Source organism: Bactrocera tryoni, chromosome 1, assembly GCF_016617805.1.
Source record: "Bactrocera tryoni isolate S06 chromosome 1, CSIRO_BtryS06_freeze2, whole genome shotgun sequence".
NCBI lineage: Eukaryota > Metazoa > Arthropoda > Insecta > Diptera > Tephritidae > Bactrocera > Bactrocera tryoni.
In genome coordinates, this window is record NC_052499.1 from 44,297,921 (window position 1) to 44,324,954 (window position 27,034).

General features: G+C 35.4%; 3 protein-coding genes and 1 long non-coding RNA gene across 5 annotated transcripts in view; 3 read left to right on the forward strand and 1 right to left on the reverse strand.

Annotated features, from left to right (window-relative positions):
• LOC120768696 (serine/threonine-protein kinase OSR1) overlaps positions 1-21,058 on the forward strand; it is a 46,360-nt gene extending 25,302 nt beyond the window's left edge. Inside the window, exon 3 of the mRNA XM_040095490.1 lies at positions 18,210-21,058. Coding sequence (XP_039951424.1) covers positions 18,210-20,350 — 2,141 coding nt within the window. The 3' untranslated portion in view covers positions 20,351-21,058. The remainder of the gene's footprint in view (positions 1-18,209) is intronic.
• Positions 1-25,920, forward strand: part of LOC120767092 (E3 ubiquitin-protein ligase RNF181 homolog) — a 75,679-nt gene extending 49,759 nt beyond the window's left edge. Inside the window, exons 1-3 of one of the 2 annotated variants that reach the window (XM_040092972.1) lie at positions 5,144-5,543; positions 25,260-25,577; positions 25,672-25,920. In XM_040092972.1, the coding sequence (XP_039948906.1) occupies positions 25,269-25,577; positions 25,672-25,806 (444 nt within the window). In that variant the 5' untranslated portion in view covers positions 5,144-5,543; positions 25,260-25,268 and the 3' untranslated portion in view covers positions 25,807-25,920. Of the gene's footprint in view, positions 1-5,143; positions 5,544-25,259; positions 25,578-25,671 lie in introns of those variants that run through there. The other variant, XM_040092971.1, reaches the window with a different exon arrangement.
• Positions 9,588-10,341, reverse strand: LOC120767093. The gene is made up of 3 exons (XR_005704651.1): positions 10,000-10,341; positions 9,787-9,946; positions 9,588-9,721 (listed from the first exon to the last, which is right to left on the reverse strand). It is a non-coding gene; the product is annotated as an uncharacterized LOC120767093 (long non-coding RNA).
• Positions 25,921-26,451: 531 nt separating the features above from the next.
• LOC120766963 overlaps positions 26,452-27,034 on the forward strand; it is a 231,070-nt gene continuing 230,487 nt past the window's right edge. The window contains exon 1 of the mRNA XM_040092752.1: positions 26,452-26,724. Coding sequence (XP_039948686.1) covers positions 26,517-26,724 — 208 coding nt within the window. The 5' untranslated portion in view covers positions 26,452-26,516. The remainder of the gene's footprint in view (positions 26,725-27,034) is intronic.

Consider the following 27,034-nt stretch of genomic DNA (forward strand, 5'->3'; position numbering starts at 1 on the left):
CACTGAGCTAAATCAGACGAATAAGGAGGTTGCGGCACGATATTGGTTGAAAATTTGGCGAAAAACTCACGAAAAATCAATGAGGTATGTGACGGTGCATTATCGTGGTGCAAAACCCAAGAGTTGTCGACACATATGTAATTCCGGCCTTTCTTTTAAGAATATCTTCTCGCATGACACTGAAATTGTAGTCCTTGTTGACAGTTGAGCCGGTCGGAAGGAATTCGGAGAACACCTCACACCTCAATAATCGAAGAAAATTTTCAAAATAACCTTGTTTTTTTTACCTGCTTTGACGTGCCTCGATATTCGACGATCAATCGACTGTTTCCGGGTCGTAAGCATAGATCCAAGACTCATAGCCAGTAATAATGCGTTTCATGACATACTGATAGTCGGAAAGCATTGTTTCACAGATGTTAACGCGACGCTGTTTTTCGAAAAAAAATGTAGTTTTTGGAACCAATCATGCTTTCACGTTTCTTAGGCCTAAATGATGTCTTAAAATATTTTTCACTGATCCTTCCGATATTCGAACGATGCCAGAAAGATCTTTGATTGTTAATCGTCGATTCTCAAGCACCAATTCCTTTATTTTATTGACGTATTGATCATGAATTGCTGTTGACCGCTGTCCTGGACGTGGTTCGTCGTCAACGTGTTCTCGAATAATTATCACCGAAGTCCTTTTCGAACATTCTGAACGTTTCGGCAACAGAGATTGAATTCCATACATACAATTTAAAGGAACTTTTTGTTGAATAATTTCAATCATCATAAAAATCGCCGAATGCACTTTATGTACTTATAGGAAAACAAGCCTAAACTGAACAATAATGATTATTCAGCTCCTAGGTTTTCAAAACAAGAAAAATCGTTTACTCCTTTTGTACCATAGTTTTAATATAATACCTTTCACAATTAAAAATGATTCTTAAGAAAAAATTCCGATCGTTAGGTTTGAATGGAAGCTACATATATGCTCTAGTGATTCGATATGAAATTCGATTCCAACAAATGTGCAGCTTCTTGGGCAGAAAAAACTGAGGGACTAGTTCGCGTATATAGAGACAGACAGGCAGATAAACGCACAGGACTAAATCAACTTAACTCGTTGAGCTGATAATTTAAATACATATATATTTTATTAGATCTCCGACGTTTCATTCTGCGCGTTACAAACTTCGTGGCAATCTTAATATACCTAGTCCAGAGTATAAATAATATTCATATTTCCATTTTTGACCGTAATTTGGCATTTGAGTCATTCGTAATGGTATAACTTGCCTAAAATATGGAAAAGAAGACTTGGTAGCATAGAAGAAAACGGTTACACTACTTCAATAAAAGTAGTGCGCAAATAGGGAGCCTAGAATTGCCGAATTGAAAGCAGCTACTGAATTGAACGATGTATTTTCTGAGAAAATGTTTATTCTAGGGTTGGAACACTTGGTTGGTGTTTGATGACAAATGTAAATGAGCCCTCGGCATAAAATCCAACAGGGAACGTCTGTGATCTTTATTTATTGGAAATTTCAAAATATTTGGATCCAATACGCTCCCCGAGATATCGTCACTCCAATTTTGCAAACCGCTATCGTTCATGTCTCTGAACTGCTGGTCTCTAATATCCCGACTAAACATCGTGTCGCCTAGATGCCGATACTTCAAAAGTGTCTTTACATATTTTTTTATATTTATTATTTTGTTTAATAAATTATTTTGTTTATTAAATCAATATTTTATTGTGATTTATTTGACAGTTTTAGTCCAATTAATAAATGAAGTTAAACACCAAAAGTTGAGGAAATTTTCCATTACTCAACAAAATTACGTCATCTAATTTTTATGTTTCCTAAATAATTTTTGATTGCAATCCACTCCTTGTATTTATATGTTTTATATATATTTAATTCGTTTTTTTTTTCTTTTGCGCTTACTCATTATGGCGTATGACTTCACTGGCAAATTGGCCAAAAATACTTAATGCTGCCAGTTGTGTAATCTACTTTGATGGACACAAGTAAAGTTCATGTGTCAGTGTATAAATTATTTTCAAATTTTAATGCCAAATTCAAACGTTAGAGCTAACTGTAGTCACTAATCCAATGTCAAATGCTTGGAATGCGCCATAAATTTGAGTTTTCTACTCTGCTTATGCCGTCAAAAAACATTACCAAGATTAGAAATTTTAGACAACAACACCAACACATTGACTGCTTAATACATGCTTATATTCTCTCACTTGTTTAATCTTGATTGGCAATTTTAATTCACTGATTACTTCTAACCTTCAAAATTCACAATAAAACAAAAACAAAACCAAAAGAAATGCTTTATCAAACGGCATTCCCTAGCGATGAGTGATGATTAAGCGTTTTTATTTGCTAGAAATTCTATTTCTTTCTGTTTTTGTGGTTGTGTCTTGCCTATTCTTGGGCAAGGCATTATATATTTTCATACGCGTTTATACGATGTATATTTGATTTAAATTTGCATAACCATTAAATTTTTTTTTCAGCCGCGCCACCCACAGTTTAGCGAAACATTGCTAAAGCTCCCAATAAACCGCTTTTTACTGCTATAATAACGGTGCGTACATATGTATGTATGTATGAATTTATATCCAAGCAATCCAACCACATAAATTCCTACAAACAACAAACAATTAATACAGCAAAACTTGCGGCAGAAGGGCTAGTGAGGTATGACACACTGGGCACCAACCCAACAGGTGCTGCACCCCTCTGCTCACCACGCCCACCCTAAGCGCTACTGGAGTGTACGCGCGTCATGCTTACGTACTTTCGGTGCAAGAATTAATAAAAACAAAGAAAATCTGTTCATATCGCTGCGGAGTTTTTTGCATTTATTTGTATCAGGCGCGGAGTCCGCACATGATTACAATAAAAGTCCGTCCGCACAAAACGGTTGGCCAGTTCATTCATCTAGTCGAGCGTTTCGCATTGCAGTTCATTCGTTCATTTGTCTTATCGACGAACATACATAGTACGTATGTGTGTGTATAGTTTGTGGGTCCACTCGGCGCTGCGCTCGTGTGCTTTTCGTTCGGCTGCCCGTGTATTTAAATTGTGACGCGCTGCGCTAAGCGCCTAGCGACGAACAGTGTAGTCTTGTAAAGTAATTAATAAGGAATTTGTATTATCATTACCAAATCGTAAGCGTTTTAGAGCATGTAATTTCTGTTTCGAATTTTAGTTAATCTAAGCGGTCTCGGATATATGTGAATGTGATAATCAGAAGGGCAAAGCGTGAAAAAAATGTCCGAACAGGTTTTCAATGAATTATGTTCTAACTAGTTGATCATAAAACGTAAATATTTAGCTTAGGTTTGGTTTCGAACTTGAAACACCACCGTGAAGATCACGTTCAAGAGACGCTCATAAATCGTCGAAGCGTTTTGAGCTTTAACAATACATGAAGCTACTAACGATACCACTCAATTCCCCGGTTCGCTGAAGGTATGTCATCCGAGATCTTTGATCCTCATTGTCGAGAATGCTGGGCGATTCGGGAAAATGTGTCGAAGTATCGCCATCTCGCCTTCCGCCAGAGAATTGAGAAAACTGACGTCCATCTGAATATTGAGCCTCAGCCCATATCGATTAGAATCCCTATAATTGCTAAGAGGACGTAATTCAATGGACCTCTTGCGTTCCACACTGAGGAAAGAGAAAGATCGTTCAAGTTGTCTAGCGCTAAACCGACTCGTTCGCAACTTGTTAATATTGGAGTAAGTTGTCTAGCGCTGGACCGCGTTCTTTGGCCCGTTCGCAACCTGTTAATATTGGAGTAAGTTGGCTTTTTCTTCAAGCTCATCGACCTTACAGTTTCCAGTGATTCCGCTATGATTAGGCACCCAAACAAGGCTAATTCCGAAGTAACTTTTTTGCAAATCAAGCTAAACACTTGTTGATTAGACTTGAGCGCACAGTGAGTTGGTTTAAGGCCATGTTTACTCGTCTCACATTTAAAATTTAGGTCCGTAATATCAAAAAAAAAACAAGGTTCTTAAGCTGAGGAATACTTTTCTCTAGCACAGAAGTGTTTGGCTGCTTGTTATTTTACACCTACCAGCATAGCTTTATGGGTCCTGGTTGTGCATTATTTCTACTGAAGCCGGTGATCGTTACTTTTCTAGAAATATACCGTGTATTCAAACTATGGAAATCTTTTCTTCGTTAAAGTGGTTTGGTGTAGAGTCGAAGCATTTGGTTCACTCCGTTTCAGTGCGTAAAACTTAAATTATTATAAAAAATCAAAAATAACGTCGCCCAACGAGGCTCTTTTGATATACAGAGGTGATCCCGAAGAGTTGGACCAACCTTCCAAAGCAGCCATTTTGTATCAAAGTGACAATAAAGACTGGCAGAAGAAATTCGAATATTTTTTCTTTGTGAAATGTCTGTTTTAACGAGTTTTACCAAATGGACCTAATATATCATCGTGTACGATCACACCAGCTACATAAACGCGCTCATAGTCAAGACACCTCTTATTTATTTTACCAACCTCTACATTAACTATGACACATACTTAATGGTTTTTCAAGCTAACGCCACCTTTTCAGCACACTGTGCGGCGCCATGGCTGACGTTACAACTTTAGGCGCTGGCACCGAATATGTGGCATTTCACAGCGCCACCACCGCGCTACCTCCCTAGCGCACCACCATTCCCCAAACCGCGCGCTGTTGCTATAGCCGTTGACTATTCCAACGTTTGTTCATTTGCGCCGCGCGCCGCCACACACCACGCTCCCTTTAGCCTGCCGTCACAGAGATACACATGCCTATCGCCGCTTCAGCTTGTTTGCTCTTCGGCGCTCACATGCTAATCACATATACGCGCGGCATACGCGCTCACAACCGCTTGTGAGTTACGTGCGCAAGCGATTGCCGCTCACGTCGCCGCACCGCCGCGCCAACACTTGACTTGGCCGAACAGGCACCCAAGCGGTTAGGTACTTTCACGGCGACGGCGAAAAAAACCAAAACAAACAGACATAAAAATAGCACATTAAAAGCAAAACGAAACTACAACAACGACGGCAGGGCGGCGGCAACGGCAGCGCTGAGGCGAGTCACATAAGTTTCATATTTATTTGTGCGGTCTTTGGCTCAGTTGTTCGGCGACATTTAAAGTGAATTAACGCTTTTCTGTGGTGTATCCACGCACGCAACGCAAAGACGCGTCAGTAAGTTGCGCGCGCGTTTCGCAAGTCTTTCACAGTCTACCTAATTTTTCGTACGTTTCAAATACTTGTAGTGTCAGCGTTGTCGCATAGAACGTGCGCGATTTTGATTGTGTAGAACTTCAAAAAAAAAAAAAACACAAAAACAACAATTATTTATACTGAAAGCAACAATTTTTTCGAAAGCGTTTTTGAGTGAAATATCAAAAAAGTGTATACAAAACGGAAACTCTAACCACACGCCTTGAGGAAGCGTAGCGCTTGGATAATTCTGTGTCTACTGCGAGCAAAGCGCCTAGTGAAAAATGCGCAGAGCTATTTTTTGAATTGTAAATATTTTTTTAAATTTTCGAAGTTATGTTTTTTTGGTTTTGTTTTGCTACACATACATGCCACTTCGTATTGACTGCGAATTTGACGGTGTTCTTTGCTTCGTGTTTTACAATATTTATTTTGCTTTGTTGTTGGCTGCTAGTTGTATTTGCCTTGTCATTGACATTTACTCGTTGAGAATTGATATTGTACACTTGTGACCGCCCAGCGGCGCTCTGTTGTCATCTGATTAAAATGTGAGCACCGTGTGATCGACCGGCAATCAAACGCGCCGACATTCGCTCTACACGCGTATGCGCACGTTTAATCACGCTTACATATTATTATTTGCTTTTTTTAATTACTTTATTTTCCGTGTGTAAGCGCCATTTTAAGGTGGCTCAAAGCGGCTTAATGCCAAGTGCCTGCATTTATTACTAGTTGAACTTGATTTTGTTATGCGATCTGGAGATCAGCTGACCATCGCTTGCAATGCACGCATTGCAGTGAAAGCTGCGCGCCGCGCCAGTTTCGGTATTCCCAGTTCGTTAACTCCAAGCGCGCCTGTATGCAACAGGAAATCGTATTTCCTCATGTTGTCGGCGCATTTGCGTGCCTTTGGCTTCAATTTTAGTTACGCACAGGAAGCCAGAAAAAATATAATGAATTTGCTCTGCTGGCGTTACAATTTTTGATTAGAAATGCCTTGTTTTATCTTTGCACTCGTTTATTTTTGGCGTTGTTTATGCTATTTACGCGTGCTATAAATATACACAACACAAATGTGATTAAAAAACGAGCTGTATTTTTTTATCTCACTTCTCGTATTGTGATTTATCATTTGTGTGCAGCGCGTGACTTCAACAAAAAAAAGAGGGGTAAATCTGGCATCGCAACACTTTGCACTTTTGCCTCGCACTCGCTTTACTCTTTTGTCTCGCGCCCACTTTACTCTTATGCTTTGCCGGCTACACACCGCAACAGTCGCAGCGCCCCTTTGCTCAGCCAACCGCTTTGCCAAGTTCATCAATATGGGCGCAATATTTAAGACAACGCTTCCGCCGCGCCCGAGACCTGTTGGCGCTGGCGTTTCAGCAAAAAATGTATAAGTATATTTTGAAAGCTTCGTTTAGCCACCTGTTAAACACGTTTGACTTTGTCTCCATGTGAAATTCGGCGTTTAGCCGTTTCGAATTACATAATTAGTTTGGCATGACTTTTGAGTTGAAAAAATATTCGTTTTGTTTTGTGGCAAAACAAATAATTTTTTGCACGCGCCTTTGTCTTTCCTTCTTTTAACGGCGTTTCATGCAAAAATTATGGCAACTGAATTAGTTTCGCGTTGCTGACGTAAAAATCGTGTTTTGCTGGTAATCTTATAGAACGCAATTGTTTCTTTTTCATGCTTTTGTGAAATAATTGTTTTATCTTTAAAGTTTGCGCAATTGATGATTGCTTCTGATAGATGATATCATAATTTGTTTGATATGTTGTGGTTATCTCTGTAAGTCATTGGAAATCTCTTGTAGATTTTGCTCGTAATCAAGTATCAATTGCATAAGACCAACGGGAATGCACTGGGATCTTGTTATAACTCAAATGACGGTCTTGCTAGTATTTACTAAATCAATTTTATCCTTAGAGACTTGTTTTTCTTTCGGTAGTAGAAATAATTTATTTGAATCTATATAATGAATGCAAAGGGTTTATTTAAAACAAAAGTCTGCAGTAATGTGCCTCGCTGTCAAATCATTCCAACTTTCCCGTAGTCTGCGTTGGAAATAATATCAAGCTCAAATCGTCCTCTACGTGCGTTGTTACGTCAAATTTAATGAGTATGTTTACTATCACTAACATTATTTGGCATTTATTATGTGAACATTATCTCTTTTAAATTTTGTCCGTGGTCTCTCTTGGATGGTCCATCCATTGAGTTTAATTTTCGATTACTCGTTCGAGCATTTCGACTAGTAACTAGCGAATGACACACGTGATGTTTTGCTCCAAGACCTGAATCGAAACGAGATCGTCCGCATAGACTTTAGATTTTACATATCCCTACTGGGAAAAGTCGTAACGGTGTGATATCATACAATCTTGGTGGCTAATCGACCGGTCTAAAACGTGAAATTATCTGCTCACCGAAGTGTTCGCTCAATAAATCCATTGATTGATGCAATGTGTGGGAACTGGAGCCGTCTTTTTGAAACTAAATGTTATCGAGATCATGAGCTCAAATTTCTGTCATCAAATAGTCGGTTATCATGGCGCGTTAACAGACGCCATTGACCGTTACGGTCTCACCGGCATCAATATGGACCGATGATTCCACCGGCCCACAAACCACCCCAAACCGTTGTTTTTTTTCTGGTTGAAATGGCAGCTCTTGAATCTCTATAGGTTGTTCTCCAGCCCAAATGCAGACATTTTGCTTGTTTACAAACGGATCTTATTGGAGTCCCAGTCATACCACAAGTTCGTCTTATGAAGTTAAGCTGTGTTTAAGATAGAAGAAGCCTGTCAGTGATCCTTCAATGTGTTAAAAAACAATCCCTTTGTTAAAAACTAATATTTATATTTTACTATATTTTCCCAAATCAGAACAAACGATTTTTTGTGATTCCGTTTTTTTTTTTTGAAGTCATTTTAATAAAATAATTAAAATATGTACGTATGTACATTTATAAAATTTAATGTACTTTAATAACTAGTGAATTATTTAAAAAAAAGTTTGGAATCCGTTAATCACATAGCCAATCTTTAGGAAGACCTATGAAAACAGTGTCAATATATGAATAATCGAAGAAACAGTTAAAATTCTGATTTTTGACAAACTGACGGCACCCAAAAAGAGTTTTTCTTTGTTGTTGAAAAAATTTACACTTCAAAGTTAACGGAGTAATAAACATTTTTTTCCAGCAGGCACGTTCGTAAAGTGAGTGCTTAAACTGTGTTCGCACAGGCACACTTTTGTCGTCTAAACGAATTTTTTGGTAGGTGTGAAGGCGACGAGGAAAGACAAAGGTGCTGTTTCGCTCGTGTTCGAGTGACTGGCTTTGTGTCACGAGCACGAGTTTTTCTTCGTAACAGTACGCTGCTACGCTTTTCAGCATTCCTTTTTATTTTGAAATTCTTGCCTTGTCATGCCAATTGCGCTCGGTTTCAAATGAATATTTATGATACGTTTAGAAATTTGAGTTTTATTATCTATTTTTTTTTAGATATAGTTAGGGGTTTCATATATTGTGAGTTCCCTAAATATGTAAACGGTGAATAAGCCTAAAAATTAGCTAATCAAAAATATTTTTGTGCATCGTTTACAAGAATTTGAGAATGTGGCATGAAAGGGAAGATAGAAAACGTGCGACCCAAGTTGTCCGACTTCTATCGTTCGTGTGAACACAGTGGGCGACGCCAAAAGAATATGTCTAGATAAGGAGTGACGACAGAGTCCTCGTGTGAACCTAGCCTAGGCAAGCAATTTTTGTTTGTAACAACGTATATCTGTACATAACATGTACATACATGTAAACGTATGTTGTTGAGCTATATTTAGCACAATCTGCTAAAATGTGATCTTAGATAAAAAAAACCTCTACTTAAACGTTTTTTAAATAAATTTTCCACTGAAACTAGCTGCTATTACCAGTTATTCTATATTGTGCTATTAATTACTCGCCGTCAAATGGCAACGCAATTGTATACAAAAATAAATAATTAATTACAACCAAAACTTAAAACGTAGTAGTTTCGACTTATTTGCTTTTGGCGCAAACAATAATTGTTCAAGGCAAAAAGCACTCAAATTTGTAAATATTTGGTCAAAATCAGACTAGGTGTAAATTATGTTAGTAACGTGCTTAAGTTCATGTACATATATACAAATTTATGTGTGCATATACATATTACAAAAAACTTTAATATAATTTTTAAAAAATGTAATATAATTTTTTAATAATTTTTTAATCTTTTTTATTTTTTTATATATTTTTTTATCCTTATAATATTTACAATTTTATTTTTAATTTTGTTTATTATTTTTTTGTTTTGTTTTTGTTGTTTTTATTACTATTTTTGTTGTAGTGATTGTTTTATTAATTTTTTCACATGTTTGTGAAATTTCTGCGAAGCGGTATGAATAAAGTGTGCAAACAGCAGCGATAACGCCAGTGAATCCCCTTATCAGCACATTGATCTGAGGAACAAATAGAACGAAATTAATTGAATTTGAAATTTAATTTAATTTTTAAACACACTTACTATAAGTTGTTATTGCTTTCATAGCTACTTTTTCCATCGCTTAACCGTTTCATTCATACTCTTGCATTCAGCAACAACAACTCATTTCAACAGCGCCGTTAATTGCAACACCACTACGCCATAGTCAATAGCCGTGTTTGTTTTTCCTTTTGTTTTGTCACTGAAATTGTCACAGTTGTTATTCTTGTTGTTGTCAATGATGAAATCAATTACCTGCAACCTTAATTCTGTCGAGAGTCTAAAAATAGCATATCAAACTGATTGCGACGTCGGTGCGTCAGTGCGACAATGCAGCCAGTATGCACGTTTAAGTAGTCACCCAGTTTCCCAACAAGCGCTGTTTATGTACAGTTCACTTGCATGGCGTTTGTGCATTCAATATACATACATACACATATTCACGCGCTAACCTACAATATTTCAGTTACAATTTTTGTTTTATATTCTCGTATTTGTTTTTTTTTTATTACACAATCGCAATGACGACAGTGATTAAAAATGTGTGCCGCGCGACCGACTAAATAGAAAAGCACACACACTCATATACATACATAACCACATAGCCACTCACACATTGGGAGGCTTGGGAAAGCTGGCAGTTGGAACGTGTAAGAATGGCAAACAATAACTGCAGTGTGCGCTGTTCGGTCATGAAAATATGTACGAAAATAAATAACAATTTCCTCTTACCAACACCCGCCCTCTGGTGGTGACAATGTCATTAGGAAGTACACCGCTTTTTCTTCTTCTGCTTTGGCCTCCTCTTCACTCGCACTGCAGTTATTGGTTTTGTTTGTGTCATTCAACGCTCGCTATTTGTTGTTGGCATTGTATTTCATATTAATTGCATTTGACTTTCTGTCGTACTTTCCCACACATGCTCTCTGTCTCTTTCCCTCTCACTATCACCACTCTCTCCACATTCTTGTTCTGGTTGACATTAAGTTGCCGACAAGCGCGATTAGTGGTCATAAAATTTATCGATCACATAGCTTACATACATACATACTTATGTACTAAGTAACTAAGTACATTTCTGAACTGTGGCTAACTATTCGCTTTATTTGTTTATGCCTATGCACACATCGACAACCGTGCATTTTAGTGGCTTGTTAAATGGTATTTATTCCGTGACTATCATTGCGACACGTGCGAGTGCATTTGCATTTCGTAGGCGCGTTTGTGGTGAAGAGAAGTTGTAACAAACTGGAACAAAGGTTAACTTCGGCTGCACCGAAGCTATAATACCCTTCACTCATGGATTTCTTATAGCATAAAAGGGTATAGAAAAAAAATTTGTTTTTTTTATTTTGTTCGGTCAGTTTGTATACAGTTACATATATGCTATAGTTACAAATATGCTATAGTGGTCCAATCTGAATTTGCTTAAAGATTGTAGAGTTGCCTTCGGCAATAAGCCAATTTCGCGAAAATATCGAACCGAATAAAAAAGATTTCCATACAAGAACTTGATTTTGATCCTTCATTTTGTATGACAGCTTTATGCTTTAGTAGTCCGATCCGATCAATTTGTTTGGAAATTGTACCGTTACCTTAAACAAAATTCCACGCCAAATTTCGTAAAGATAGTATCTTGTCAAATGAACAATTTTTTCATAAAAAACTTGATTTGTATAAGTCAGTTGGTATGGCAGCTATACGTACGTTCTAGTGGTTAGTTATCGGCGGTTCCTACAAATGAGTGGCTTCTTAGCAAGAAAAGGGCAAGTACAAAATTTCAGATAGATATCTCAAAAATTGAGTGAGTAGTTCACGTATATACAGACAGACAAATAGATAGACTTGACTAAATCCGCTCAGCTCGTCATGCTCTTCATTTACATGGTATACATACATATATACTACTTAGGGACTCCGACGTGTTACAAACTGCGTAGAAAATATAATAGACCCTCTTTAGGATATAACAAAGCAACACAGCGGTTACATTGTACATGCCTGCTCTTTTCTTGTATTCCTTATCATATTTTTATTTAATTAATTTTATTGACTTTCTTGCCCTCATTTAACTTCCGCTTCGGGGCAAGATAACGGACAACAGTGGTTGGGCAGGCAGGTGCTTTTACAAAATTCTGGGTATGATAAAACAGGTGGGTTCTTTTTTGACCGAGGTAATTTTTACTAAATACAGGGTGCCTTTTTCCTAATAAAACATATCGAAGTTTTTTCGATAGGTGTATAATATATTTCGTGGTCTTCGAAAACTTTCCTTTATAGCTTCCAATGCAACACTGTTCCTGTTAACTGTTAACTGTCATATGTCAAATGTCCTAAGAGCTGTCAATGAAAATTAATGAAAATAGACAATTTTTTAATTTTGAAGACAGCCAACATCATTTATTTTTGGTTAATATACAGATAGTATATTATATATACAGATATACATATACATATGTACATATAGTATATTGTGTTGATGTGTGAAGGCTCGTAAAGCGGTCTGTCCGGCAATAATTTTCTAAATAATCTAAGGCATTATAATCTATAATTATGAAAAGTATGAAAGTGCTTGAGTTGGTTGAGGCTACAAGAATTTGAACAAACCGAGCTTAGTTAAGGCATATTTGTACCCAGAAGAGTCCACATTCACATCTCAGCCAAGTTATAAACTACTTTGGAGTAGTGAATAGAACAAAATAATTGCAAATATCAAGAAGCTGTCTAAATGTAGATTTTCTTAGGAAATTGCAGGCAGTGAGTCTGTGGAGGAAGTTTCGAATGAAAATCTTAACTAATTTAAGAAGTATATTTGTAATTTGAAGATTTCTTCGGTATTAGTACTTTTAACCAAATGATATACCAGGTAGGTAGGTAGGTAGGAGTGCAGTCCTATCGGGCTCAATCACCTTCTCTCTCAAACCATTTTGAGGTTTCGATGAAACTACTTATGTCCGATATGCTTTTGGTCGAAATCCATTCAAGGTTTGGTGCTTGGTGGATTCCGAGTGTTTTGTGTCGGATCTGTGCTAGAGCGGGGCATTCGCAGAGAAAGTGGAAGATTGTTTCCTTGTTCCCTGCTACTCCGCAGCCACGGCAGATTTCGTTGTAGGGCATACCCATTTTGGACGCATGTTCCCCAAATTGCCAGTGCCCTGTTGTGGTAGCTGTTATTCTGTAAATACTTTTTCTTGACCTTTTTAATAAGTCGTTGGTTCTTTTCCTGTCATATGTTGGCCATAATTGTTTAGTTATGACGTATTTTGTAATGTTTTTCTACCTGTTATTTGCAACTTGTTGAAATTGTCTATTGATCTCTCCTTTGATCGATCCTAGCGGGCTTGGTATTAGCTCCGCCTCGGATTCATTGAGGAAAGCTCCTGCCTTTGCCAACTCGTCTGCTTTTTCGTTACCGAAAATGTTCCTGTGGCCGGGAACCCAGATCAAGTTTAGTTGGAGCTTGTCTTTTATTGAGTTTAGTGCTGTCTTGCAGTTGTGAACTCTACTGGAATTTGTCATGGGTGAAGACAGTGCCAGGAGGGCCACCTGGCTATCCGTAAATATAGTTGCTTTATGTATATTCCCGTGGTTATTTAATAGAACTTCGCAGGCTTTTTCTATGCCTAGTACTTCTGCTTGGAAGATGCTAGCCGAGTTCGGTAGACGTATAGAGAGAGATATGCCTAGATCAGCGGAGAATACCCCCGTGCCTGCGGAGTAGGACCCATTTTGGACCCGTCGGTATAGACTGAGGTGGTATCTTCCTCTACTATTGAACCTCTTCTCCATTCTCGTCTAGATGGTATCCTCACCTGGAAGTGTCTATTGAAATCCAGCTTTGGGAGAATATAGTCTGATTTATTAATGGTGGGGTGATATACCAGACATGTATGTCGAATTATTATAAGTATGTTCTTGAAACAAAAACTTGGTGCCAACATTTCAAGGCGAATTTCCTCTAGAAAAATTTGCCGGAATTCGTATTTAACTGGACTTACAATATTTTTGTTCGTTTTAATGCTGATTCCTCAACATAATATCTTGTATTCAAATCAGCTGAATAACTTAGTTGACACAAGTTCAATTGTAGCTAAGAGAGCACTGCTCAAACACGCCAAGCAAACTAGTGGTGAATCGAACAGGGTTATTCCTGAATGAAGTTAAATTGAAAGCAAAAAATATGTATCTACCTTTTGCATTTAATGCACCCTGTATTTATAATTTTTTTCGTATATACAACCACATATACATATCTACATATACATATTTACCAACAGAATTATCTTATCTCTGAATGGTTTATAGAGTAAATCCACAGCATAGAAATAACTAGATTTATGTAAATTATAGTTTATATGAATGTATATGTTTATGTGCATAACTCGGAAATTCCGTTTTGTGATTTTTATTTTACAAGCTGTAGTACATATTCTTTTTTATGTAGATTCCAATTATAATAAATGTATGTATGTATGTATGGTAATGCACTTAAGGTATTGGGTGAATATGCTAAAAATTACTCATTTAACGATAAATATTTTTACTTAGAAATTGGAAAGTAATATTCGTTTAAAATTTTTGTTATATTTTTTTTACTATTTTTTTAGTTTATATTTATTTTTTTTTTTTTTTAATTTAATTTTTTATATTTTTTTAATTTAATTTTTTTTTTTTTATTTTTTAATTTTTTATTTTTTTATATTTTTTTAATTTAATTTTTAATTTTTTTTCTTTTTTTATATTTTTTTTTATTTTTAATTTTTTTATTTATTATTTTTTTCTATTTTTCTTATTTTTTTATTTTTATTATACCTTTACCTTTTGCTAATTTGTAATAAACTAGGTTTTCTGATATACATATGTACATAAGTGTGAACTCGATTAAGGAACATTATCTACTGCAATCATAAACTGGATTAACCAGTTCACCACTTAACGCCGCTCTCAAGATGACACTAAATTGTCTTGAAATGATACTTTCTCGTCATTAAATGTTAACTATTTGAATGTTCTGTGATATGGACAACTTTCTGAGAAACGTTAATAGAACGAGTTTATGGCATTAGCATTATCATTGTATTAGTGTTACCGTTAGAACTTCTACCATCTTCTACAGTGAGTTGCATATATGCATGTATAAACTAAACCTAGACAGATACATATATATTTTTATGCATACAATTCTTGGAAATATTCTCTTGAACTCCATTTCTAACCTTCTCAAATTTAATACGACAGAAAGTGTGTAAATATTATTTTTATGCATAGCACAGTACATACATATATTCAAAATATATTGACGGTGAATTCCAAGTATGTATTTTTCCAGTAAATGCTTATTGTCTGTCTATTTTTATTTACAAGTTGCACCGTACCTTGATTAAGTGCGTTCACACTTGTTCTCCGTAGCATTCAATCATTTTGACAGTTCTCTATTAGTTCGGTCTATTTTTAGTTTCATTAGATTATCAACAAAGATTGATTGATTTCTATTGACTTTCATGCATATATGTACATATGTATACATAGATATGTAAATATGGCTTCTTATATGTGAAGCTATATTGTGCATTGTCGTTTCGTCATAGGAAAATTGCTGCCGTAATAATATTTAAAGTTGCGTCATCTGGTTTGGTCTAAGTTTTAGGAATTACAAAATTTATGTTGACAACTTAGTTTAAATTTATTACGTTTCCATAATCTAACATTAGTTTTAATTTATCACTTTGCCATAGGATAATTAACTTTTCCAGTTTTAAAATTTAGTATTGATTTCCATAAATGATCTCAATAAATTTATAAAGTCAGTATACAATTCGCACCAAAATTATTTTTGTAACTCTTGGGATCAATAATTTAGTTATATTCTTCTCAATTTTTTGTAAAATAAAAATTTATTTATGAATGCATCAATTTGCTACCTGAATGCTTATCAACTGATCAATTGCAAATTAGAATGATTTTGGGAGCTACTTTAGCAACTCTCATCAACATATAGTAGAGTAAAATCAAGCGTGTTTAACTTGTCAAAATACATACATATGTTCCAAGTTGCTCTCAAATTTCTGTATACTCCAAATCATAAAGAGCCACGTATGGATCCTACAAGTTTTAAGGTGACATATAGTATTTCCTAGTATGAAGTTTGTGTTATAAATGTACACATAATTTCTATGGCCTGCTGAGAGCTTCGCTTTTAGAAAAGCATTCTCTATGAATTCAATGAATTCTTACTGAATGTTGTAACTTACTGCTATTGTAATCGTTTTAGCAATACCCTTATGTTTTGGTATTTTTATAAGAAAACAGTGTTGATCAGTAAGGCTGATTAGATCAGTTGCTTTAAGTGTTTAAATTCTTCTGGTATGATCCATACTGACACAAAATGTTCTTATGTTTAGATTTTTTTTCTTAGAAATACTGGATACTTTCTTAAAAATATACAGGAAGAATTTATAATTAGAATTTTAATGTTTGTTTAGATTTAAAAAATTTATAAATTTGTAAAAACTACGAGTTAAATTTTTTTCCTAAATATTGGCTGGCAGTACTATGTTTTAGGCCCTAAGGAATAATTAAAAAAAATCTCTGAAATATATTATGGCCTAACTGCTTAAAAACAGTTTCACGAGATTCTTAGCTACAAAACAAAACTCTCCACCACAAAAGTTCAAGTAACATTTCAAAGAATCTATCGCCTGAAATACAAATTCGATTGTGAAACGTATTAAAAATGAAATTTGTTAGACACAGACAATTTTTATTGAATTTATTATATTACCATTAGGGATCTCTGCCAGTCTAAAGCACTCAAAGGCCTAACTATGACAATTTCTTCTGGGAGTAAAGAAAACGTATATTATTTCTCTTTCAGGCTTTGTTAAACAGACAGTTAATAGTATACAATAATATAATATATAAAATAGCGACTAACAGACCAATCTTCAGAAACAAAAATTTTCAAGGGAGCCTTAAGGAGTTAGGGGTTGTCAGAGGCACGAAAAAATTAGAATTTTCAGTATTTTTTTTTTGCTATTAAATCGTGTTATTTTGCAAAAGTAGTAATATGGCATTATTATAGAATGTGTTGACTTGAAGTCATGAAAATTTCAAAAAAAAAAAACATTTAATTTCCAAAGTAATAGTTGTTTGTGTTAACCCAGTTCCAAAAAAAGGTACTTGCGGTGACAACCATAAGTCCTTGGCGATTCATCTAAAATCAATCGGACAAAAAAAATAGTTTTATAAATAGATAAACTCGGGCCTGATCGAAGGATTAACAAAATGGCGGCCTCAGGAAATTTTTGGGAAAAAATCAACAGTTAATTGGTCTTAAAAAATCGAAATTTAAAAAAACAATCCTTCGATCAGGCCCGAGTTTAAAAGCTGTATAAATTTCATTAAAATCTACTAACCGAGTTTCGAGTTACAGTTGTCACCAGTACATAAAACATAGTTCTGAGAAAAACGCGTTTAAAGTGTCACACTTGCGCTTTGAAGTGCCCGAGCTCAAAAACTAATTATCGGATCAACGTGAAATTTTCAGAGAATATTTTTAAGATATTACACTTAACGAAAATGCAACAAAAAATATATATTTTTTTTTAAATTCTGACTACCCCTAACCCCTTAACAAGCGAAGTTAACTCTCGGAAGTCAAGCTATCTGTTGCAAAATACAAAATGGTATCTGTAGCTATATAAGATTTTGCTGGTAAAAGACATACATACATATTTTTGTAGAAATGAGGACTAGTAAAAAAGTTTCAGGAGAGAATCTTGTTTCAACATTTTATGGTTTGAATAACTTTTGGGAACCTAAACTTTACTTAAAGCCAAAAAACTCGGTTGATTTTTTTTAATTTTGTACTATCATAACTCCTTAAAGCTAACCAAAGGGTATTTTTTCGAGTTTCTTATACCAAATGTTTTTTTTTTTCTAAGTTTCCGTTATCTTTTTTCGTACAAATAATTCTAAGCCATCAACAATCACCTTAATATCAAATATGTATATTTATTTATATTTTTATAATATTACATAATTTTTCTAAAATATGCGCAAATTTCCTGGTACCTACTTGTAGTTCACCTTGAAAACGATTAGTACAAACCTACAAAAATTCGTATTGGTCATGCATCCTTTCACTCGACATTATTACTCATCTAAAGCACTTGTGCAACTCTGCATAATATTTACAAAGCAAATATTTTCATATTTTAAACAATTTTTTATGTATTTGTATGTAAAATATGTAGTTTTGCATAAAACACATAATCACAGCGAAATCGCAGTCAAAACAAGCTGGCTTACTGAATTATGTATTTTTGTATTATATGCATACATACATGCATACACATATAGTAGTACGAAAACCAAAAAAAAAATAATAATAGAAAATAAACTTAAATCAAAGTACAAAGACCAATAGCGGCATCTTTTTTCTCTTCCATTCTCCTCTCTTCCAGGAGTGGCATTCTTCGATAAGCAAGAGGGAACATTGACCTTCTGTCTGACATCGAGGGGCACTGTTTCGACGACGAATAGAACATTTCTGCCAAGCGAAACCGCTGCTGAGCCCGAGCTAAGCGCCGATACGCCAGCTTATTACAGATCTCGTGACGAAGACTACAATTCAATAAACAGCAGCAACAACAACAATTACATCTACACAGTTAAAACGCAGAAGGAAACAACTGCTGTTGTGATTCAGCAGCCAACAACAAATAAGCCCAACACAACCAAAGCAGCAAACGGCAAAGGTGTAATCCAAACACTGAGTGTAGCGGAGCTTGCACACCACATACAGTTAGACGGGAAGTACCCCACCCCAGCTGAACGCTTGCCAGCACAGTTGACAGCCAAAGCCACAGCCACGGCTACCTTATCCACGTCGAAAACCACACAGAGTATACAAAGCAAGTCGGCGAAAATGGCGTCCAGCGCGAATTTGAACAGCACAGGCGCCGCCGCGCCACACTCCACCTCCGAGAAGCAGCCTTGGCCCAACTCGAAAGACGATTACGAGTTGCGCGATGTGATCGGCGTGGGTGCGACTGCGGTCGTACATGCCGCGCTCTGCCTGCCCCGCAACGAGAAGTGCGCCATCAAACGCATCAATCTGGAGAAGTGGAACACTTCTATGGATGAACTGCTCAAGGAGATACAGGCGATGTCTTCGTGTAATCACGAGAATGTCGTCACCTACTATACATCGTTCGTGGTGCGCGAGGAATTGTGGCTGGTGCTGCGCCTTCTGGAGGGCGGCTCTTTGCTCGATATCATTAAGCACAGAATGCGCACAGCGAATTGCAAACATGGCGTCTTCGACGAACCGACCATTGCCACTGTTTTAAAGGAGGTACTCAAGGGTCTGGAGTATTTCCACTCGAACGGACAGATACATCGTGACATCAAAGCTGGTAATATATTGATCGGCGACGATGGCACCATACAAATTGCCGATTTCGGTGTGAGCGCTTGGTTGGCGACCGGTCGTGATCTCTCACGCCAGAAGGTGCGCCACACATTTGTCGGCACACCGTGTTGGATGGCGCCCGAAGTGATGGAGCAGGATCATGGTTATGACTTTAAGGCCGACATCTGGTCCTTCGGCATCACTGCCATCGAGATGGCGACCGGCACAGCGCCCTACCATAAGTATCCACCCATGAAGGTGCTGATGTTGACGCTACAAAATGATCCGCCCACATTGGATACTGGCGCGGACGAGAAAGACCAATACAAAGCCTACGGCAAGACATTCCGGAAAATGATTGTGGAATGCCTACAGAAAGAGCCTTCAAAACGACCCACCGCCAGTGAACTGCTCAAGCATGCCTTCTTCAAAAAGGCCAAAGATCGCAAATATCTTACGCAAACACTGCTCGCATCCGGTCCATCCATGGAGACGCGCGTACACAAGGCTGCGAAACGACAGCCTGGCGCCTCGGGTCGTTTGCATCGCACCGTTACCGGCGAATGGGTGTGGTCGAGCGAAGAGGAAGACAACGGCGGTAAGCACCATTCGTCCGACTCCGAATCGGACGACCGACCCATTAATCGTCTCGAACGCGCCGAATCGTCGGACAGCGATCACGATGACTATTCAGAGACTACAGCAACCGCAACCGAACCGGCACAACAAGCGCCCGCTGTGGCGAATGTAGCGACACCAGCGGTGAACATACCCGCGCCGGCAGCAAATAATGCTCAACAACAACAACAACAACCAACAGACGCAGCGATAGCACAGGCCATGACCGGTGTGGCGCAAATGCCAATGCCCTCGGCGGTGACGGATGTCGGCGAGGCACCACCCGTCAATCTGGTGTTGCGCATGCGCAACCAGCGACGCGAACTGCACGATATACGCTTTGAATTTGCTGTGGGCAAAGACTCAGCCGAAGGCATTGCCATGGAATTGGTCGACGCCGGACTCGTCGACGCGTTAGACACGCAACCAATGGCCGTGCATCTGCAACAGCTGATCGAACAACGCGCCGCACTAAAAACCATAACGTTCCAATTGAACTCGGGCGTGCAGCCGGGCGAGGTGCTCGACGACCGCTCGCTGGTGGGGTACGCGCAAATATCGATAACGGATTAGGAGGAGCTGAGCGCGCCGGCCGATTCAGCCGAAAATGCTTGAGTGTGATGCTTCGGGCGGCAGAAATCAAGCATGCAGCTGCGCATGCGTGGTTGGCACGACACAGTTTGGCGCTTACAATTTTTACTTTTGTAAACAATTTGGTTGCGAACTCTTCAAATGTAATCTTTAAAATTGTAATATTTTCCTTTAATATTAGCCAAAAACAAAGCAAAGGCCAACGCATAGCGTAAGCAGTGGTTTAACTGTAAATTTGATTAATTTAATAATAATAATAATATTCATATTTTGGGCATAAAACTGTTTAGTTCTTAATGTAGTCAAGCGCTTTGTGGGCAGCGAAGCGCACAGCGCGAGTTTGCGCCAAGCAGTGCGCACATACACACATACACTCACACATAAACACAAACACACACGCACGCATAGTGTAAACAACTGAAAGTACTTACGATTACATATTTTCGATATTTGTAATTATTTATTGTATTTTTTTTATCATTAGCATAATGCGCCGCCTTTATGCAGCCGCCTAACTCCAAAGGGAGCTAGTAAAATACATACTAGCATGTAGTCTCTAAATGGCATAACTGTAATTAGATGTTTATTTTAGAGTAAAGCCTAGCCTAGCATGTCCTAAATTGTATTTCGTCTCTGTATGCTGCAATAAACAATAAAATAAAACTGAAATTATTAAAAAATATTAACTGGTATCACGTGTTGAAAAATCCTTTAAAATGCTGATAATTTTAATAAAAATGCTACATACATACTTACATATATTGTTAATTTATTTACGCTTAGTTTAGAAATCAATGTATGTATGTAATTTAATTGTCACTGCGTAGCCAACATACTTTACCAAACATTAAAATTTAATTTTTTTTTTTACAAGAAACAATATAGCAAGCAAACATGTCTAAAGCAACTGATAAATGTCCAGAAAACATGTTTTTGCTTCGAGAGTTGTATTATAATGAATATGCGAACGATGCAAGTTGACGCCTAAAAGCAGACTACACTAAATAAAATGCGCAAATTTGCAGTACTACGACATGAAAATGCAATTTTAACACTGTGGCAGCCTACTATGAATAAAAATAATAATAAAAAAACAATAATTATACATAAAATGCATATATTAAATAAAAGAACATATATATATTAAATAAAAAAATATAAATTTATTAAAAAAAATCATTTAAGCCCCCAATTACAATAAATATAGGAAGCTCTAGTGTAGCGACAAGATCTTCTAAAGATTTTTTTGTCAAAGTACACGCACCACTTTTCATACAAGCATACATGCATAAATTACTTACTCGTATTTAGCAAAAAAAATTATAATAATTCTAATGAAATCACCTTATAAGCCAGAAAATGTTTATAATAGAATTTAGTGAATAATGAAAATTTTAATAAAAAATCATATTCATACTTTTCGAAACAATAATTAAGTTTAATGTATGTACTACTTGTATGTATGTCTGAATGCTAGATGTGTAAACGTTTAAATAATACAGCTGACGAAACAGAATTTGAAAAATACAATAAAAAAAATTTAAAATAAAATATACAAAGATTAAAAATTTAAAACAAAAAATACAAAAATAAAAATTAAAAATTTAAATTTTGCAAAACCACAATAGGAACAATGCAACATTCAAACAAAGTATTTGCTGCAAAAATATAATAAATCAAAAAATATTTCTGGTTTAAGTACAGCTGAGGCACATGAAAAAGAAAAACACATAAATTCGTTGCAACGCAAATACAAAACATCTTTGTAACAGTTTAGATCAACTATGAAAGGAATACTTGTTCCTTTAGAACAAACAAACAAACACACACATACACACACGAATATTCATTTGCTGTATTGTAACCCCAATTTGTTCAATAGTTTGTAAATATTTTTAGCGCAAGTAATGGAAAATCAAAAAAAAAAAAAAAATTATACATGCATAAAATGCCTTTCTTAAACCATATTAAAAGCGCAATATTAAAAAAAACGCATATTTTGTTTTTTCGTTTCATTTATGGCCACTTGCTTGACTTTTAGAAAAAACTTTATTTTATACATTTCTTCCATTTTCCTTAAAAAAGTTAAATTATTTTTTCCTAAAAAAACTAAATTAATTAAAAAAAAAAATTAATTTCCCTTAAAAAAAATTGGATATGATTAAAAAAAAGCATTTAAATTATATGTTTGAAATTTTAGAAAAAAATAAAAAAAATAGATTTTCCTTCCTTTTAGAAAAATTTAAATTAAATTTGAATTCTTAAACTTTTTGTTTCCTTTAAAAAAAATTTTATTGTAATTTTATTTTCACACATTTTTCCTTTTTTTAGAAAAAAATAAACAAAATTTGTAAGATATTCCAAATCTTGCCTTTCCTGTTAGAAAAAATTTAATTAAATTCGTGAAAACTTAATTAACCTTAATATTTTACATTTTTTCTTTCCTTTTAGAAAAAAGGAATGAAATTTTATTTCCTTCCATCTTTCTTTTTTTTTTAGAAAAAAATATAAAATTTATTTAATTTGCCTTCACAAAAATTAAATGATATTTGATTTAAAAATTTTTTCATTATTCATTTCTTCGAAATTGCATTTTAATTGATCCGTTTTTGATGAGCTTTGTAGCAGAACCAGGTTTGTACTATCGTTTTCTTTGCATTGGCTATAACGTTTTAGTAATTTGTTTGTCTTTTAATGCACAGCATCCTATTGTGTGACAATCGTTTATTATTCTCCACCTTAGTGTATTTGTATGCCCTCATGTAGATGTAGATTTTTTAATATTTTTTCTTTCGCATATTGAAAAGGTTTTCTAATTGAATAAACAAGTAGATTACTACCATCACAACCCCAGAGAGATACAGAAAACTTCATTAAATAAAATATTTGCCATAAAAAATTGTCTCGGCGCATAATTATGTACATACATATGTAAGCATCGACCTATATTTTGACAAAATCGTGGATGCGTTGTTTTTGTTGTTATAGAAAACATTCCAGTTGGTGCAAACTGCCGAACTATACATATAAATCCAGTTCCGCACCGATTTCGTTAGATTCCAATGGCTCAAACTCCCTTCTAATTATACCTTTGTAACATCCAGGAGGAAACGTCGGCAACTCTATGAAGTATAAAATAATTGAGCAGTCGAATTAGCCATGTCCGTCTGTATAAACGCGAATTAGTCGCTCAGTTTTTGAGACATCGATCTGAAATTTTGCATATGTCATTTACTCCCAAAGAAGCTGCTCATTTGTCGAAATCGCTGATAGCGGACCGCTATAGCATATAGCTGCCATACAAACTGAACGATCAAAATTAAGTTCTTGTATGGAAAGTTTTTATTTGTGAGGGGTATTATAGCTCCGATAAAATCGAAGTTAACGTTTTACTTTTCAAATAAAATTATTAAATGAAGCAATTCTTTTAGAATTAGAGTATTAAATATTTTTGCAATTAACACTTTTTAACAAAATTTTAATTTTTTTTTTATCACAAAACACCATAGGCTTACTGTTACAATTCGAAAATCCAAACAAGCAGTATTTCACTAACTCACAAATACGTACTTAGAACTCTTCCATTTTACTCGATTGCTTAATTTAGGCCTTAAACTCCAACACTTATAATACACATACACACACAAATTAGCTTGAAGTTCACATCGAAATTTTATATAGAAGAGAGTGCTCTATAGACGAAAACTTAGAATTGCGAAAGGAAAAATTGCAAATTATACATACATACATACAATATATATACACATATGTATACATAATTTGCGTATATGTATAACGATTGTTTGCCTTAGGGAAGAATTGAGTGCTACACTTAAAAAAGAAAAAAATACTATTATAGCATAGAATCATAGACTTGTAAAAGTTTTAAGCAAATGCATGCAAAGACTATAGATTTAGTTTGTTTCAAGTAAAACTAAACTAAAAGTGACTTCAGCGAAAATTTTACTGACTCTGTACGCTTTTTAGTAGATTATGACATTTTTTGAATTTGATTAATTTGAAAGCTTTTGAAACTGTTCCAGAAGTTTTATATAAGATAACATCACATTTAAATTTTTATAAATCCCAAGCTAAAAGCAAAAAAATCGCTGTTTGTATATATTTGAGCACAATATTATATTTAAGTAAAAATGTTAAAAAAGGAACAATAATTTCAAAAACTTATTTAAGTTAAGTTCTAGTACTGCTCAAAACCAATATACAATTTTTAATTACAATTGTATATTTTTTAATTTTTTCCAAGAAAAATTTCTATCGTATGCAAATTGCAAAACTGTAAAACTTCTTCTCAAACCATATATAAGTACATGCATATATACACTTCTCTACTTCTAAAACTCTGTGAAAAGGTTTAGATACTTCTTCTATATGTCTTTTTGCGAAAAAATACGTTGCTCAAATTTCAGGGTTCCACGTACTGCAGCGAGCATTCAAGTATACTATATGTACATTCAAACAAATATACGTATTAAAATGTATTTATATTGAAAAATAAAAACCATTTATAAAAAAAAATTAAAAACAAGTGTCTCATGCACTTTATATATAAAAATGTGTGTACATGAAGCATATATTTAAATAAATATTAATGGTATTACCAATTTTGAGAATGTAATATAATCACTTCTTGAAATTCATCAATTTAAACAGCTGTGAATTTTGAAATAATGAAATGTAACTAATTTATCCAGATTAAATTGTAATTTTTGGCGTTGTACAACATTATTGCTAATTTATTCAAAGTTTAAATAAAAACTAAAAATCTGAAGTTGAACTCAAAATGCATTATTTTCATTGAATATACAAATACGCGCACAATTCCAAAATTAAATCGTTAATATCTATAATTTGCAAACTTTTCACCTTACAGCCAAGTACAATGGCCGATTACTTCGAGGATATGGGACATGAACCCACTGGAGCCGAGGGTCCTAATGATTTTGCCAAACACTACAAGCGCCTACAAGTTTTGGCCATTATGAACGGCATTGATATGGAAATCGAGGTGCCCGAGGCATCTAAGCGCGCTATCGCTGCGTTGCCTGAGCATGTGATTGTCGAGGCAGATGTGAAGCAAGAGCTGGAATGTGCTGTTTGCAAGCAGCCGGCGGAGATCGATGAGAAATATAAAGTTTTGCCGTGCAAGCATGAGTTTCACGAAGAATGTGTGCTGCTGTGGTTGAAAAAGGTAATTAAACGAGGTCGTGGGAAGGGTTTGCGCATGCACAGTTTTTGCTTTATGCGTTATCATTATTTTCTATTTGTTTTTTACCTTATTCTAGGCAAACTCGTGCCCAATGTGCCGCTATGAGTTGGAAACAGATGACCCAGTGTACGAGGAGTTGCGCGAATTTCGCCAAGACGAGTCGAACCGTCGCGAACGTCAAAATTATATGATGGATTCGATGTTTTCTTGAATAAAATCATTATAAATTCTTTAATAGACGATGATTAAGGTTGTGGTGGTGGGGAGCGGTATTAGCTGCAATTTTTTCGGAGAGAATTAATAAATTTTATTTGAATGCCATAAATGTTTGTCTACTTTTTCTTTATAAGTATATGTATATCTGTATATTACATCAATAAAACATAAAATCAGAAGATAAGTTAAATAGGGTTACTATATTATTATTTGTGTGTGCAATATTTCCTTATATGTGACCTGTTCTACGGAAAGGGGGCTTAGGTGTCAAAAAATCAATCTTTCACTTTTTAGTTGATTCGGATGGAAGATGAGATATTTATTTTTAACACTTAAATTAAAAATGAATTAATTTTTCGCACGTTAGCTCCCTTATCGTAGACTAGGTCACATATATAAATAAAATAAGGTGTTTACTTTTTTTAATAACGCACAATTTCGTTTTAACATATGTTGTCTATTTATACTCATTATGCTACAAATTTTCTTGTAGTGAATGCAACCCTGTGCACCAAAAGCGTTCCACATATTCCGATGCATTCCCAATATGAAAGCAATTGTTCGCATTTTTGTTTTTGCTCGCATATTCGCGTTTTCATTATTTGTTTTCGTATACGCCATTTAATAAATACCGTTTGTTTTTAGAGTTTAGTAGTTTTTTTCTCATTAAAAAATTTAAGTGCAAACTGAATTTAATACAGTAAAATGTTTCCGATTCATGCAGAATCGAAGAAAAATAATACGCGCGAAATGTCGTTCGCCATGGCATTAAGCAAGGTTGATAAAACGCAATGTTTGAATCAGCCGGCAAAATTGTTCGATAATAAATTTGTGGTCACCGTTTTAAGGAATACGCGGTGTTGCCCCAAATGCCGCAACGAATATTCAACGAATTATGATCTCCGTATGGGCGGTAAGTTGCGATTACTGTTTTCCCCGTGTGCTAATTTATTGGTTCAAATGTGTAAAATGCTTTGTAATGTATAATTTGTTTCTTTGATTTTGTGGATTTACAAAGCAAGTTATAAGGATATGGTTGCAAAAGGCATGAAGGGTAGGCTACAATTCTGAACAATTTGTAATTGCAAGAATGAAATGTGCACATCGAAATGTTATGTACCGATATATGTATGTATGTATGTATGTACATACATATATGCAAATTTGGACTAGTAAATAATAGTGATATCTCCCGCCCTATTTAGGTTGAAAGCAACAAGTAT